Raw genomic sequence first — 18,652 nt, 5'->3', positions numbered from 1 at the left:
AATTTTCACATTCAGTAATTTCTACATAGTACATGGAATAAACCCTATTAATTCTCCTAAATTGTCAGTGATTTCTTCTAATTCCAAAAACTCTGGCATCACTCTAATATTCTAATTTAATCACCCTGAAAAGAGACATACCCCGCCTTGGTCAATAGACCCTCTCTGATAGCATCCTGATTACCTCCGTACACATATTGCCCTTGACATGGATCCTTACAAAAATACATGGTCTTACCCCATTTTCCCTTTGTCATTTTCACCTCTATATGCTATCATCTCGTGCTAGGCTTACAGCCACACTAATTAAGAGGATAAGATTTAGTGACCTATTGCCACACATTACAACCTTGTCAGGCGAGAAAATGTTCTTGTTTGAACGATATCAGTCCCGTTTCTCGATGTATTTTTGGTCTCAGGGCAGGTCTAGTTGATATGATCAGACAGGTTATTTCAATGCCCACGCCGTTAAAGTTCCACAAAGTCCTTGATACAGTTCTGACCACTCCTGAAATTGCACAATCGTCTCTTACTATTGATTCGTCTGCTCTCCAGTGACGGTGGTTTTCAAATTGGTAACCTACGGGATGACACGTCTCTGGTTAGTCTGATCTCTGTTTGGCACTCGTTAGCTTTGAGTGGGATTCTTCTTCCGTTGCAGCTAGCCGCATGAGCTGATGCTTCTCGACTTTCACCGCATTTTGAGTTGTCAGCAAAACCTGGAATCGCCCCTGCCACCTTTTCGCCTTCCAATGCTTTCGTCTCAGATCCTTTATCAACACGAACTCTCCTCGGAAGCTGTGCAGGGCCGTCTCAGCTGGCTCTGGAACTGCTGCTTGGACCTGTTTTGAGATATCACAGAACACCTTATCCCGTTCAACACAATATTGCAACATGTCATTTTTACACAGAGTGGTGTCAGGCAATGTTTGAGGATTTTGTGCCTCCCAGTCCATCTTTCTCATTCTCATGTAAGTTAGTTCCTCCTGATTCCGGATGTACCCAGGAATGCTTCAAACTAAAATTGCACTGTTTACAAAATGTGAACTTTTGTCACTTAATAATTTTTCAGGATTTGAAATTCCCATGGTGGGATAATTTCTTGTAGGAATAGTTTTGCCATTCCTTTTTTAATCTGCCTTTGTTGTTGGCATGGCTTCTACCCATTCTGAAAACATATCGACTGCCACTACGCAGTATTTCTTTTTGTCAGATTTTGATAATTCAATATAATCGAGCATTACATTTGAGAAATGGTCTCTGCGGCCTGGGATGCCCCCCTGTCTCATTGCCTGACCCCTCCCCACATTGTTAATACCACAAATCAAACATCTGCTGCAAAAATCTGCTGCCACTGTGGAAAAAACTTTGGTAAATCAGTTATTTTGCATAATAGTAAACATCTCCATTTGTTTCTGGGGCCCCATTGTCCATTTTTACATTCACGGCCTGCCTTCTTCCATTTCTCTTTATCATAGGCAGAAGCGTTTTGTTACATCGCTTCTGTCACCTAGTTCCTCATTCAGCCGTATTGCTATGGTTATCTGAACAGGAAGTCGAGCTACAGCCTTCGCTGCTAAACTCTGACACCCTGTTTTCCTTCGAAACGTCATCACTACCCGAAGTATGAGCCTGGCACTTACAAACTGCCACTTCCTTTTTAGTGGATACTGCATTTTATTTTGCCTATTTTCAGATTTAGGCTTTATTTGAATCGGCTCACAATCTGCAATCAGACCTACATAATTCTTTTATCAGTAGCCCATAAACATTTTGGAAACACTCTCCAACCCGTCTGTTATGACAGGGAGTTGTGTTAAACTCAGTCTGTTTAGTTTCACTTCCTCATCCAACACTGTGACTGCTCTCAAACTTCTGTGTTTTCATGACATGGCTATTTTTGGTACCTTCATTTTGGCAGATCATTCTTTTTTTTTTTTTTTTTTTTTTTGATCTATTATGACCCAGTCGGTCAGTTCATGGCACCTGGCCATGAAGGGACCCGCGTCACGCCATTCAGCCTTCACTGGTTTGGCCAGCGATATGAGGCTTGTGCATTTTCCATGTCATAAAACACTGTCTGTTTGTCAGTCAATTTCACATTCAAAACACACCATTGGTCAGTCCAATACACATAGTCAGTCGTCCCAATTTCTATGTCAACATTAAATCATTGCTGCGCATATTCATCATCATGATCAGTGCTTACATGAGAAGTGCAATGTAAATCTGAGTCTCTCATAGATTCAGAAGATGGCAACACTCTGTCATGAGCCGCTTTGTGGTCAGACATGTGTCAGAAATTTGCCATTCATATACAAACAGAGAAAAATCCTCTGTGCTTTCAGTTTCATGCGTCATTCTCATGTCAGCTGATAAGCCCTGATCACCACAGTAAACAAAAACACCCTACTTACAAAGTAAATCCCTTCGCATTAAATTCACTGGGCATAACTTAGTAATTAAAAAACAATGCTTAATTTTTTATTCTATTTTTCCCCTTCAATTGAACACTCAAGGGTTTTCGAATATGGTTCTATGGCCACATGACCAGTTGCACCTCTGTAAGAAGTCGTCTTACCAGAGAGTGGAATTGGTTTTTCAAACTCTGTGGCTTTAATTACAAAATTGGAAGCTCCCGTGTCAAAGCAGAAATAGCAAAGATGCGTCATTAACATTCATTTCTATCAAGGGTAAAGAAATATGAGTCTTATAGAAAACCCTAGCAAGCAAGTCTTCATTGCATAGAGCAGAAATCAGAAAATAAAGGTAAATTATACTCATCAGTTGGAGAGACAGGAACCCCGTCGCTCACCCCTCCTCCTCCTTTCAATCCGCCTGATTCCCGCCTTTGCCGTGTGGGCATTCATCACGCCAATGTCCTTTTCGTCCACAATTAAAACATTTGTCATAGGGCTCTTTGCGTTGTTGTTGAAATGGTTGACTGTTTCGTCCTTTTCCCCGACCACGTCCTCTCCTCTTCCTCTGCCATTGCCTCTCTGGTTCATTTGGTGATGGTTGGAGTTGTTGTTGCCCATATACACACCTTGCATTGTCACCAGGGCCAACATGAGGTCTTTGTCTTTCTTGGCTGCGTTGATTTTTCGCTGCACTTTCATGATGTCTTGCGTGTTGTCTCATTTCTACTGTGGAGGCCAGTTGCCATCCGACACAGCTCTTTTGAATTGCTTTTGAACTATCACTGTCCAATCCATCCAAGAACAAAGTCTTTACTTTCATTTTCTGGAGGGTTGCAGAGTGGTGGCATGGTTCTTTGTGTGGTGCGTTAGGAACTGCTTGACCCCGTCCTTCTGCGGCGGCTGGAATCTGGTTAGGATTGCGAGGAGTTGGAAGATGAGCCGGATGCGTCCTGTCCTCCTCTCTTATTCTCACAAAACAAAAACAAAACAAAACAAAAATCGCCATAATAGGGAGAAGAAGAAACAATGTCAGATCCGTCATTTTCAAGATTGCTATGTGTCTTGTCTTTCTTCTTGACAACGTGAGTCGACCAATTTGCTTTAGTCTTAGTCAAATGTGACACACTTAAACCCCCATTAACCCATATTGCATTTTGCATGAACCTTTCGAGAAATCAACATGTTCTTCATCTTTCCTTTTTGAATTTTCATTACCCATTTTTACTTTTACAATTTTGTTTGTTCAATTTCCCTATAATACTTAATTTTGTTTTGTTAATTTATATTTGCGTATTTTTATTTATTCTTTTATTACTTTATATTTATCTATCAATTTTCCTCGCGCAGCCACCCACGCTCTCCTCTACGTATTAACTTTTCCCTGGCGCAGCCACCCCACGCCCTGCCTTCATCCGTCGATGCAGGTCTTTCCAAATTGCCTTTATTCGTCAATATAGGTCTTTCCCAGACCAGTGCTTCTGTCTGGTGTTTGAGAAATTATTTCCAGGCCTATTCTCAAAACCCTGGCTCTTTAGGGAAATTTTAATACGTTTTGTGGTCTTATCCCGGACCTGTTTGGGAACTTGCTATCAGGTCTATCCCAAACGTGACTCTTTAGGAAAAAATATTCAATACGCAAATATCAATCAACAAAATTTGTCTTATTTGTTACATAAGAAATTTCCTCTCACCGTCTTGTGAGTCTCACTGTCTGTGAGTTCTTTAATTGCGTCCACCTAGGTCGTCGTGAGGAGTTGAACAATTCTCTTCCCTTAAACTTGAGGATTTCGAGCCGTAGAGTGTTCTCTCGGGATGGCCAGTCAACTGTTCCCCTCACGACGATCATCGGTTTTGCAATCCCATCCTCGTCGCCATTTGTTGTGGAAAATTACTCAATATTAAAACCTGGATGAAGGAGACAAAGTCGATTCTCAAAAGATTAAACAAAGTATTTTATTTCATGCATGAAATAAGCGTTCAACATACAGACAGTGTCTAAGTATGAGAAGGCCCATGGCATTCTCACGCAGAGAGCATCTGACATGAGAAGGCGAAGGCTAGTCCCTTTCGCCAAGGTTATATACCCTAACACACCCTGTGTAAAAATCCTTTGTTACCTTAAATGGAGATGTCTTAGCTCATTAGCTCATGTCCAACCCAAATTCTAACTGGTCTGAGCAACGTCATGTCTGCAAAAGTTTCCTGTTTCTTACTGCTGCTCTCTTTCACACATCTCGTCTATCTTTAGTTCGATCAAAGCTGCACACACACACATAGTCTTCACACTTGGAGTACAAAGGTCACTTGCTACTTAGTTCTTCTTAGAACATATTGTTCCTGCAAGCCTTGTTCTAACTCATACATTTATAAAAACTTAGTTTTATATCTTTAATAATGTGCCTTTGATTATATTCTTTTAAATGCTTATGAGTAAAAATGAATCTTCATCGTTAATAAAAGTTGTACCCATCTAAATGTAAAATTTCCATAACACACCCGTTACATCAAATATTAGTGGTATACCCGGGGGAACCCGCCCGCGTGCTGGACTGTCTATGGCAGTGTCACTGTCAAAAAAAGCAGAGCATTTACCTTGCACCAGAATTTTTGTGCAAAACCAGAACCATTTAAACAAGTAAAAACTGTTTTTAAGTAATCGGTTCTCAATCTGGAGTCTTTGTACAGTGTTTCTCACTGGTGTGTGAGATCACATAGAGGCCGCAGGCCAAAGAGACAGTATTCAGTCGCTGCCAAGCTGTGGCTGCTTTTGTGTTGGTCAGTAAGTGGCCGTGTCACTCTCTCTGTCTCTCTCTCTCTCCTTCTGTCCCATTTTCACCCCCTTTCTTATTTGGGGACCGAATTTAGGACAAAGTTTTCTCCCTAAATGAATTTAACAGCTCTCCGTCAAACACAAGGCCTGTTGTGCTGGCTAGGGTGTTGGGTCTTTATTAAACCTCTCTCTCTCTCCCTCTCTTTAGGCTGGAGAGTTGAGGCTGACCTAAGAGGCAGATCTCACACTAACCGCTTTGTTCTCATTTTTCCCTCCCTCCCTCTCTCTCTCTCTTCCCCTCTTTCAGTTGCTCACTTCTTCTCCTCTGTGTCCTTCTTCAACCCATATTCATTTGAGATGAACATATTCAGTCAAGTTCATCTAATATTTTTTCCCTTATATCTTCCCTTATATCTTCCCTTAATTTTCCAAGTCACTTATTCCCATTTAATCCCATTTTTCTCCTTTCTTTCTTTCTTTCTTTCTTTCTTTCTTTCTTTCTTTCTTTCTTTCTTTCTTTCTTTCTTTCTTTCTTTCTTTCTTTCTTTCTTTCTTTCTTTCTTTCTTTATTTTTTTCTTTCTTTCTTTCTTTCTTTCTTTCTTTCTTTCTTTCTTTCTTTCTTTCTTTCTTTCTTTCGTTCTTTCACTCATTTCCCTGTCTTTCTTTCTCTCCGTGGCTTGGCAGTGCTTATACATAGCATTATTGTCACCGTCAGTCCTCCAAACTCCAAACGTTTAAACTTCCAACATTTTTCATTAACATTTACACTTCCATTTTTGTCATCTCTCTCTGTTTTTCTCTTAATCTCTCTTTTACAAAACACACAGTCAGTGTTTCATCACTTAAAATGTGTAATCAAATATTTGTATCTTTTACACCTTACCCTGTGGTTCAGAATCAATATAGGTCAGTTATTATTATGCAAGTTGTATGTAACTTAGATATAAACCAGGTGAGAGAGGCCATTAAAGTTTGTGAAATGATTTGTTAAATTATCTATCTCTTTACTGTAAGAAAAAAATAGTGGGGAAAAAATGGAAAAGGTAAGTACGGACATTTCCCTTAATGCTAAAACACAACACAATACAATGTGTAAATCAAAATATGAGTAAAACACCAGTGAAAAATCAATATAGAAAATTATTTTTTCTTTACACAATACATTGAGCCCTAAACTGTAGTTACGAATTTTTTCTAGATATAAGTAGGTGAGTGTTAGTCCTACCAGACTCTCGTACATTTCATTTGTACAGAGAGCCTGGCCACTCTCCATTGACAAGCTTTAACTTCCTTGAAGGCGGGTTCTCTGTTGAAGTTTAAAACTATTGGATCTTCCCAGAGCCACTCAGGATCTGCCATAACCAATTGCTAATGTTTGGTCGTGACGAAACTACAACTCAAACTAGCGCACGAACTCAACGTCATCGTTCTCAGCCACTCCCTCTGTTCACTGATTGGATCGGTAAAAAATTGACAGGAGAAAACCTGCGAGTACCGCAAACCCAGAGTACTGAAGGAAAATGAAAATTGAGCGGAAGCACGTAGGAGGGTGGAGCCAGGCTAGGTGAGTGTAACTCTCGAAAAAATATCTGGGTCATGTTTCATCCAAAAAAAGAAAGACAATTTTTAGAACCAAGACTGTGAAATTAAAAAGCACCTTTAAATGGATCATAAAACATAATATAAATAAAACTGAAGCTCATGTAGAACAGCTTTGTGAGAGGAATAGACCAAAAATGAATGTTATACTCTTAACCTTCCCCTTCAGTGTGGTATTATGGTCGCATGTTTGTTGAATGTACTGCTTTTTTATATTAAAGTAATTTTAGGGTGATTGCATCCTTTTGAGGATTTTCAAGGCCATTTGTAATTGCATGGAAAAGAGTACATTGTGTACAATCTAATTTTGTGTTTAATATCAGGAAGAAATAGTGGCAGTGAATCTAGGCTTGGGTATGTTTCAAAGTACTAAAGGAATGAATGTGTAGCAGTAAATTTGGCCTGGAAATTTGAGCCATTTCTGTAGACAACTGACAGATATATCATGATCATGCAGACAGCCCAGAACTGTCTGTGAGTGAGACAGAGGGACATTCCTCACACCCCGGTCCCTGAGGGACACCACAGGAAGCTTGACTGTACTCACATCAAGGTGGCTTTGCCCTACTTCATATTTCAGCCTTCAAACCTAAATCAAAGAGCTTAAAAAATGCTGCTTATTAATGCATTTTAATAATATGATTTTCAATATATATAATTAGAACAGAGAGGTGTGTATTTATAGGAAGTGCATATTAATCGTATTTGAGCTGCAGGAGCGGTTAATTCATCCATCCCTCATTCCTTACTCAATACCAGCACATTAGGATAAAATCCAGCTGCTTTGCAGTACCATATGCTACATTATTGAACAAAGCCACAGATCTGCAGGATATAGATGGTGTTCAGGAATGACTGCCTAAATTCAACAATAAGCTATTTTTGGCATGTATTTTGCATTTGTTCTGGGAAAACTTTGTTTGAATGAGCTACAGTACTGCTGGTATTTTAGCTAATATCCGTGATGTGGCCAGAAAATTGTGAAATTCTTTAGTGAAATCCTTTGATGCCGTTAGATGGCCCCTGTTCCAGTGATTCATTTACATTTATCATGCATTTCGCAGACACTTTTATCCAAAAGCAACATAAGTTGCATTAAAGGGATACAATTTTTTATATTAGTTGATGTATTCCCTGGGAATCGAACAACATTTTATTTTATTTTATGTTTAGCGTATGTAGATTTTTAAAAAATCTAAATTGATTTACTAATAGCTAAGAGTAAGAACATTTTGTAACAGGAGTGTTTGAAGAGAAAGAGAAGAAAAAAAACTCTGGAAAACCTCTGCCTTATGTGTTAGCTGAAACATAGAGTGCTTTTAATGCTCAAGCAGTCTATTCGTGTCAACTGGAACGGAACCAATCTTACGGCAACTCTCTTGCTCCTGACCTCAAGCAGAGTAGAGTAGAAAACGTCAGTGGTTGTGGGCAACAACTTTTTCAACCAGGTTATTTGGGTTTATGATTTTCCAACTGACAATTAGCACTATTCCTTACATGGGTTTTCCTGTCAGAAGTTCTCATATTTTGTTTTGCGTCTTATAATCTTAAGTCTTGAAGTGTTTCAGCAGCCATATTAGATATAATTAAGGATAAAATTATATCCTTATATAATTACCCCCCCCCCCCCCCAAAAAAAAAAACCCCTCTCATTATTGTGATGTAAAACTAAAATAATGTATATATATAATTGTAATGAGATTGAGACTTTCACAGCAGTGAGCTGAAAGAAATGTATATTTTACATTTCTTTTTTGTAAAATGTAATTTATTTATTGGTGGTGGTGGGGGATGGGGTTGTTGAAATAATAACCATGATGACGTATTGACAAGTTTCATGAGATTCATGCAACAAGAAACAGCAATTCCTATAATGGGTTTTACTGTAAAAAATAATGTCATGCATACCTTTAGTAGGGCAGCAGAGCCAGGATGGGACAGTTTGAGCGGAGGAGGGGTATCCCTGACCATCTGTTAAGAGATATGACCTACTGGCACTATCACACAACTGGAACACCACTGTCTCCCCCCCTCTTTCTTTCCATCCTCCCCCTCTTTAATCCGATGTTTGTGTCCATCAGGCACCACAAAAAATCCCAGCCACATAGTCTAACTGAATCATATGGCAATGGCATACTGGTCTCAGCTGGCGTATGTGATGCATCAGAGGGTGTTTTACTAGTGGGGAAGAGGTGCAGGTAGAATTTAAGCACAGATGGGAGTAAAGCACAATTTTTCTCTCAGGGGTTGTGTTTAATGTGGGATGTGCTGCTGACAGTGGGATGCTTGTGGCAGGACATGAGTGGGTGGAATTGAGGGATGAGGATTTAGGATGGTGGTGGTTGTCTGGGGAATAAAGATTGTCTGGAATTATTTTTGTTTTATTACATAACAGGAAACAACATTTTACTTCCACAAAGTGATTTATTTCTGAATGAAAAAGGATATTAAAGGAGAAAAAAGTAGGGTAGGACTTGATTTTATTCACTGGGATCTTGATTGGATTCTGAAAGTAGTCTTTATATGACAGGTGGATGAAAAAATGGGCTTGGCGATGTCAGCCGAACGGAACAGCAAACTAATTTCAGAATAGCACTAACAAACATGGTGCAAATTATTGTTTAACAATACATTTAGGGTGGAAATGTATTTTTATAATCTCTTTAAAATTCTCTTTGGTTTTGTCTTCCATCATGGTCAGATTAAACACTGAGCTTCTTGAAAGGCATTTTGGTGTTGCCTTCTCTGTGAAGGATAATTGCAGTGCTTGACCAAAAGAAGATACCTCTAGAAAGACTGCATAATTATTCTGCTTACATTTTAAAACAGCTGGGAACGTGTCTATGATACCTTAAAGTGCTGTTTTAAAATCAGCCAATTTAAACATTTTTAAAACCAGATCCATTTTTGTTTCTTTGGAATAACATCCATCCATTTTCTAAACCACTTGTCTTTTGGAATAACAGGTACGGATGAATAATGCATAATAAGACCAGGAACATGTAAAAAGGGTCAGCTGAAATCTTTCTTTTGTAACTTTGTGATATGCAAAACTAGATCACAGTCCCATGATCCACAATCTGTATTACAATATAAATCACTAAATGATCATTGTAACAGATTGTGTACATTTGAAACTCCTGAAGTGAATGACATGCAAGTATTGTGAAGTGGATGCAGAGGAACCTGTGAGAACAATAAAAACTGTATGATTGGACAACATAATTTGAGTTTTCAAATTAAACTAAAGGAAAGTGTGAAAAAGTGCACTTGTGAGGATTAAGAACAAGTAGGAATTAGGTGTAATATCGCATCTGATTTGACTGCCACCATATAATTATAAAACACATTTTCTAAATGAGTGGTGACTGTAAAGAGCCTGCTATGGCTAATAAACTGTATTATGGCAGAATATATTTTTTTTAATCCAATTATTACAACTACATTTTTCTCTTGCTAGCAGACTGAAACAGATTTCTTGTTTCTTATTGTCATTTGCTAAAATAAAATGCATTACATTTTAAATACTATGAAAATAGTTTCAGTTATGGCTTTAAAAAAATGATTTAGTTACTTTTATATCAATTACGATGTGATTTTCTGCTTCAACAGCACATCTCTGCGCTTGGGCAAACAATTTGCGGCGGACAGCTTTCCTTGCGCATGAAATCCCACATGTGCCAGCAAACCAATGAGAACACAGAACAATGATGTTGATGCCTAACAACAGAGTATAGGCGCAAACGCTGTTGTGGATCTGTTTACCCGAAACCATCCGTAACTGCAAATTCGAAGAAAATTACAGTTTGGCAAATTGATGGACAGTTACATACGCATTACCAACATTTTAGTATATAAGCTTTATGTTACACCTCAAATAACAAGATAAATTATTGTCATTAATAGTGTTAATATTAATTAGCAAATCCATGAGCTCATTCTCTCAAATGGCTTAGGTATGCAGTAGCCTGGGAAAACCCAGACCACTCTCAGTTGTAACTGAGTTAGGGTCTGGCAAAGCTCCATAGACAATTCATTTCCACAGGGGCGTCACCAACGGACGTCGGAAAACCAATCAGAGCGATGAATGACATGACGTATGCAGAGCGACAGAGAAACATCTCAAGACTCTCAGCAATTATCTCTTTGTGTTAACGAAAATGACAATTTTAAATCACTTGAAACAGACGCGATAGCTGATTCGAACGAGTGATGTTGTGATGTTCCACGGCGGCATCCATCTTTGTAATGTACAAAATCTGCGTCACCGTCTCTGCTCTGTTGTCATCGTGTAAAGCCCGCCCCAACGTTTCTGATTGGTGCCGCGATTTCGGATTGGAAATGGGTTTCAATGGGCTCTTTGCCAGACCCACTTGCATAGCAAATCTAAATTTGCCGGAAGTGGTCTGGGTTTTCCCAGGCTAGGTATGCAGAGCATTCACAGCCTAAATGGACTGCACCACCCTGGCACACGTCTCCCTCGGTTACAATCACTTTGGGTCGGAAAATAAAAATCTTGCTCCCCTATAAAATAGGGGACTAGGAAGCAGAATGAGACTCTGAAAAACAGCATTAAAAAAACATGTTGTTTGGCGATGTGCATGTGTGTTCAGGCCAGGTTAAGTTGGCGCAGGCTGCACCCACGTTAAAAAGATTATATAAAACTAGCAGTGAAGCCTCAAGAGCTGCTGTGAAGTGGGCACACCTGCTCTGCCCACACAGCTTTGCTTTCAATAGAGAGCCACTTCAATTCCACTGTCAGTGCACCAGTAGATACAATTATTATGTTTACAATCAAACTGCATGCAACACTTAAGAGTTCTTTTGGTAAACAGCAATAGACCTGTATTTGAATCCAGTCAGTGGGGTCGAAAAATGACCTGCCAGAAAACTACTAAGGACTACAGAACTACAAATTCTTGTTTATAATATTTGGAGCCTAAGATTTTAGGACAGTCTTATGTTGCTCAGAAACAGAGAAAAATATGGATGCATTAATACCGATGGCTAAAAAAGGTGGCAGTTGTAGACTTATACTCCTTACATGTCCACAAACATGGAGAGCTTCTCTGATTTGAACAATAACTATAACGATAAAGATGTCTAAAAGAATAGCAGAGTCCACACTGCAACTATATTGATAAATGTACAGAGAAACAGCAATGTTTGAATTATTTTCACAACCATTGTTTCCAGCTGATGAGCGCTAAAAACATTGACAACCAATCAGAATTCATACTGCTTTAAAGAGCATTTAAAGTGGCAGGCGACAGAACTGCAGCGGATGCTTACAATAAAGAGAACAATATTGTGCATTGGTGTGGACTCTAATATAGTTATCTTTATAGTTATCAATATTTCTGTGAACGGGGCACTAACACTAAGTAAGTGGTATACTAAGGGGTGGTAAAGTATGATTTCACTTTTCTAACTTTAGTTAGTGTGCAATGTTGCTGTTTGAGCATAAACAACATCTGCAAAGTTACAACGCTCAAAGTTCAAAGCAAAGGAAGATATTTGCTTTTAAAGAAAAGGACTACAACAAACGGCTGGTAGGGACTACACGACATTCCTCCGGGTTTAGTGACATCAGCAAGTCTAAAATGTACATAAACCCCGGGAACACAGTCCATGTTGAGAAGAGGAAAAGTTGTTGTATAAGAGCACATTTGTGAGTCAGCTCAATCTTGGCAATCCATCTTTTCACATGCAATCGAAAGTCACTCTGTGTGCATCTCACAACAGTTCCTATGCGAGCGATTTATAGATTACCATGACAGAATATGCTAATTGCAGATAGTTAACTCCCCATCAGCAACATAAATTCATCAACTAACCATTCAGAGACGTCCTGTTGCATTCTACATGTTGTCACTTCTTCTTGAGTCTCTCCATCTTTGTCTGACTCCGTTTTTAACATTAAAGGCAGAACAGTTTCTGTCATTTTAGTGACTGCTTGAGGTAATCGCAGCTGCTAACACATGCAAGCTCTTGAAACCCCGCTCTCTGCAGCAGCTCATTTGGATTTAAAGGGCCAGGCACAAAATGCTGCGTTTTTGCAAATCTTCAAAAAGTGACAACTTTAACATGCTTTATAAAAATATCTGTGGGGTATTTTGTGCTAAAACTTCACACACACACACACACACACACACACACACACACACACACACACACACACACACACACACACACACACACACACACACACACACACACACACACTGGGGACATCAGAGATGTATTTTACATCTTGTGAAAATGGCATTTTACCACCCCTTTAAGTTGCATAATTTGTGTAATTCTTTGAGTGCACTCGCAAATTCTGCAGCTTGCAGAGGTGTGCTATTACTTTTCGGAATGATGCGATACTGCAACAAAATGAGTGGTCATTAATATATGATCAAATTTGTAGGTGTTCACAACCTATTCCAATGAGGACTATGACAGGAGGAATGATGATGTGGATCCCATGGCTGCTTCTGCTGAGTATGAGCTGGAGAAACGTGTGGAAAGGCTGGACCTGTTCCCCGTTGAACTGGAGAAAGGTAATGAAAGGGCCATGTAAGGCCATTTAAGATCTTATATGGGATTTTAAATACAAATTTACTGAAATGTAACATTCCAATTTAAATAAAAAAGCAATGACATATAGATTTGCATATGAGATGGTAATTACTTTGCCCCTTGGAGAGAGTAGGGCATAGTGAAGCATACACTAGATGGTTGAGTACATACAGTAGTGTATAGTGTAACCATATAGTATACAGTAGCACACTTCAAGCTAAAGTCTTTCACAAAAACAAGTTTGTTAAGTTTGAGATGGTAAATCATTGATATACTGTTTTAAAGACTCAAATGTGAGTGGAACATGAACTGTGATGAACTACACCTGTGTAAACTTAAGAGGAGCTGACTTACATACATAAACTAAAAATTATTTCAAAACAAGTTGCTTAAAAAGTCACACCAAACATTTTTTTTTTTTGCTGATTTTGTTTGATATTTTGTTATTAAATGCAATTTTATTTATAGTTTTTTTAAGTGTGACTTAAATGTACAAAAACATTTTGAGGCCATTGTACGCTATGTTTTAAAGATTGAATTCTCCATTTTGTGTTGTCCATTAACAGACAATGAGGGTTTGGGTATCAGTATTATTGGTATGGGTGCTGGAGCTGACATGGGATTGGAGAAGCTTGGCATATTCGTCAAGACCGTCACAGAGGGAGGGGCAGCTCATCGGGATGGCAGGTAGATGTTATGCATATTCCACAGCATCATAGTTATTTCTTGACTTGATTACTGAAACTCATTCCACAATGGTCACATTGCACACTTTCATCTCTTTCAGGATTCAGGTGAATGATTTGATAGTGGAGGTGGATGGAACAAGCCTAGTTGGTGTAACTCAAAGTTTTGCTGCCTCTGTCCTGAGAAACACATCTGGCACAGTTCGGTAAGACCAGCTGGATATAGCCCACTACAATAGACATTTAACCTTCCTGCTGATATAGTTTTATTTAATTTAAGACCCATTTTTTCAGTTTCTTACCTTTTATATTTACCATGTCCTCTAGTCTAGTCACCACTGTATTTTAATGCATTGAATTTCACCTATCACTGTAGGCACATTGAATATTGAATTTATCATTATCCTACCTTAAATTAACGTGCTCGGCCCGCTCACCCGCACAAAACAGTGCCCGGTGGCTCGAGAACGCAAACCCTGAAATAGATTTCAAGGTGAAAAATTACGAAAAAAGGTTATCTCTGCGCAAACCTCAAAAAACGAAAACGCTGACGGCATGCCATGCACATGCATGTGTGTTTAGTCTATAGGTAGGCGTGTTTGAATGTGTGCAGGCGTGTAGTCCTTCTTTACAAACCAACCCTCAACAAACTACTTGTCTGGCCTTAAAAATGTATAATAAGAATTATTTATCGGCTCCGCATAGCCACGTGAACCGGAATTATCCCGACAACGTTTTATCTGTAGAGAGGTAAAGGGAAGGGAAGGAGGCCTTCACAGGGGAGAGCCTAGTTCACACTTCAGGACTGCATTGTCGTCGGGTTCAGGCGCAGGTTCTTCATCAGATCTGGATCCGGTGGACTGCGGTAAACCTCGGGATAAACAGAGAGACTAATATTAGCGTAGACGCCATCCTTCTTATGATGTAACAAGTACATCAGGATTTATGGGAAGTGATACTGGTTCTGGCTGACCTAATCTATGCAGCCTAACATTGAATTATAGAAGTCTATAATGTGTTATGTGTATGCTAGGTCAAAGAGATGTGTTTTCAGTCTAGATTTGAACTGACAAGAGTGTGTCTGCTACAATGTTAGGAAGACTAAATAGGAAAAGGATCTACCACCAGCAGTTGATTTTGATATTTTAGGTATTATCAACTGGCCGGAATTTTGAGATCGCAATAGACGTGAAGGACTATAATGTGTTAAGAGCTCACTTACAAAGTAAGAGCACTTACTTTGTAAGTAATCAGTAATATATTAAAAATAATTTGATGTTTAATAGGGAGCCAATGCAGTGTTGACAGAACCGGGCTAATATGGTCATACTTCCTGGTTCTGATAAGAAATCTAGCTGCTGCGTTTTGGACCAGCTGTAGTTTGTTTATTAGGAGTGCAGGGCAACCACCCATAATAAACCAATAATCGCCTTGATGTCATGAACGCATGAACTAATTGTTTCCGCATTTGTCATTGAGAGCATATATAATTTAGATATATTTTTAAGATGGAAAATGCGGTTTTATACAGATACTAGACACGTGACTTTCAAATGAAAGATTGGTATCAAAGAGCACACCCAGGTTCATGTGGCACCTCGAGAATTATAAAATATAATATATAAAGAATAAATTAAGCATCACTTACTTATCTTATGTGTATCCTTTGCTGTTCATTTTGTCACATTGGTGCTAAAACAGCTTCATGGTTAAGAAATATTATATTGCCCCATTTATACTTTCTTCCCTAATCAAAATCACTTGAACAAATCACATCATAATTACATCTTCCGAAATCGTAAGTAGGAACTTCCCAGACAGATTTGAAGGCAGCAATAAATACAAAGTAATTATAGCCTGTACATTTGACTCCATATCAGCTTGATTAGCATTTAGTCTTTATTTTTATGCATTGTGTGAATTCAGGGCATGATGCACACTGTCATTAGACTTGTATAATATTTAACAATTGCCCACAGCTGTATTTTGTGTGTAATGTTTGCTTGGTCTCCTTGTTATGGGGACACTGTTACTGTACCAATTTCTCCCTTAATAACATGGTGAAATTAACTATTTTGATACAATCTTTATACCAATTTTTGCTCTTTACGCATTTAAAGAATGACGTGGGTTCATTGCAGTCTTAAATGGAATATATATTTCCCTGCTCTTTTCCTTAGTTCATTCAGCATTCAGCCAATGGGGGTCATTGTGACAGTTGTAATTATGATGTGTTACAAAGCTTGTATTTAGAAGAGAAGAATAGTACATTTCATTATGATGGATAAGTGTTAACAGGGGGAGGCCAGAACAAGGAGAGGGTTATATTAAACTAGACACTGGGGGGAAGAGACACACACAATGTAGGAGCAAAAAAAAGGGAGGAAATTAAGGATGGATAAATATAAAGGAGGGCAGATAGAGCAGCAAAGAAGGATCTATAAGTGCGTTATCAGAAGTAAACAACAGTAAATCTTGTTACCATCATATCACTATAAATATGGTATTTTCATAAGTCTTAAAGGAACACTCCACTTTTTTGGGAAATAGGCTCATTTTCCAACTCCCCTAGAGTTAAACAGTTGAGTTTTACCGGTTTCGAATCCATTCAGCCGATCTCCGGGTGTGGCATTATTAGCACTTTTAGCATAGCTTAGCATAGATCATTGAATCTGATTAGACTGTTAGCATCTCTCTCAAAAAAATGACCAAAGAGTTTTGATATTTTTCCTATTTAAAACTTGACTCTTCTGTAGTTACATTGTGTACTAAGACTGTAATGACTTGCAATATTACAAACTTAGTGCCGGTCACGTTATATCATTGCGCCTGCTGGTACGGCAGCACAGTTCCCTGATTATTACGCAGGAATGAGAGTATAGTTCCTAGTCATATTGGCTTAGAAAAAATTGCAACTTTAAATTTTCTGTCGGTCTTAGACGATGTAACTACAGAAGAGTCAAGTTTCAAATAGGAAAAATATCAACTCTTTGGTCATTTTTTTAAGAGAGTTGCTAACAGTCTAATCAGATTCAATGATCTATGCTAAGCTATGCTAAAATTATTTATAATGTCCGCCAAATCTTGTGCTGTACCTAGCTGTATTTTCACCTGCCATTCTGCATATATATATTAAAAAACAGCATTAGAAATGAGCAGCTGCAGTTTTCAGTGACACATTTCAGTGCAGATTGTCTTTATGTAATGCAAGGCTGTTGAATTACTGAGTGTTACTGATTCTGGAGAATGCAAAAGGGCATTTAGACTGTAATCTTAAAGGAACATCAACACAAAGCAGCCCTTTAAATTTTAAAGGTTATTACACTGTAAGTGGACCCCAGGAGAAAGTAAAATGATTTTAAAAAGTATGAGAATGTATATGATGATCTCTTTAAAGGAAGAAAGACATTAGAAGTAGACCTTCCACTCGCAGCCTAGTATACACAAGCACTAACAGATAAAGATAAAGACTTTAGATTACCATAAGGTGCGTAATAAACACCTCTGTTCCTAGGTTTATTATTGGGAGAGAGAAGCCGGGAGAGCAAAGTGAAGTCGCCCAGCTCATCCAGCAGACTCTTGAACAGGAACGCTGGCAACAGGAGATGATGGAGCAACGATATGGCAACTACATGGGTGATGAGGAAGAGGTCTGTGTACTTGCTTTTATTTGAACAATGTGTGATGTGTGAGCCTAGAATATTTGTATTATATTTGTTTAACAGTCTGTAGTCAGGTACTTGTGCATATCTTTACAACTCATAGTAAAATAAGTGATGATAAGTATATTAAAAGTAAAATAAAAGGTAAAAGAACACCAGCTGCTGAAGCAGTCTTGGACAGTTATGTTTAGTTCAAATACTTAAGGGTTTGTGTGAAAAGTTTGACTAATTAAAAACCGTCTTAAACATTATATGTCAGAGTAACAGTATACCAGAGTAATCATTATCTTTATCATCCTCAGCCACCCAATCAGATCTTTCCCGGGTAAGGGGGGTCAGACGTCATCCCCTCTGGCCCTATTTACACCTGGTAAACACCTGTTGTCTCAGGGCACCTTCATGTGTAAACTGCGTGAGCTTATTTTGTCCATTGGATCGAAAGATCTGAATAAAACCCCCATACCTTTACCTATCCATAGACCCTCCCCTCGAAGAAATCAGGACAGAAGTGATTGGAAGTGGACAAAAGAGACGGATTAAAATACCAGGTGTAAACGGGAACGTGTCTCCCTCATCTACTTGTGATCTGATCAAGGTGTACCAGGTGATACCAGATGTAAACAGGGCCTCAGTGGAATCCATTGGTATGGAATTCCGTGTGCACTAAACAGTAATGAAACATCTAATGAGTTATAAACCAACATGGAAAACTGCAAAGTGTACAGTATCTACATGGAATGATTTCGTAAAAGTTTCATCCACATTCATTGACAGTTTTGACAATACTGTACATATCTGCCATGTTGTTCTTGAATTTGCATACAATCAAATTGTTCTGGTATTGAACTTCAGCTGCCATAACACCATATCTGTGAAGAAAGGAAGAGTGTTTTTATCACGTTTAGTTTGAAGACTTGAAAGTCTTTATCTTTCTTTTGTTTACCAGA

General features: G+C 38.6%; 1 protein-coding gene across 1 annotated transcript in view; it reads left to right on the top strand.

Annotated features, from left to right (window-relative positions):
• Positions 1 to 18,652, top strand: part of ppp1r9bb (protein phosphatase 1, regulatory subunit 9Bb) — a 36,210-nt gene that overhangs the window by 12,368 nt on the left and 5,190 nt on the right. Inside the window, 4 exon segments of the mRNA XM_079596021.1 lie at positions 13,206 to 13,338; positions 13,924 to 14,044; positions 14,145 to 14,249; positions 17,558 to 17,693. Coding sequence (XP_079452147.1) covers positions 13,206 to 13,338; positions 13,924 to 14,044; positions 14,145 to 14,249; positions 17,558 to 17,693 — 495 coding nt within the window.

Source organism: Phoxinus phoxinus (assembly GCF_949152265.1).
Source record: "Phoxinus phoxinus genome assembly, chromosome: 21".
Classification (NCBI taxonomy): Eukaryota; Metazoa; Chordata; class Actinopteri; order Cypriniformes; family Leuciscidae; genus Phoxinus; species Phoxinus phoxinus.
The sequence above is the reverse complement of the archived record's forward strand: the minus strand, read 5'-3'. Positions and strand labels throughout refer to the sequence as shown.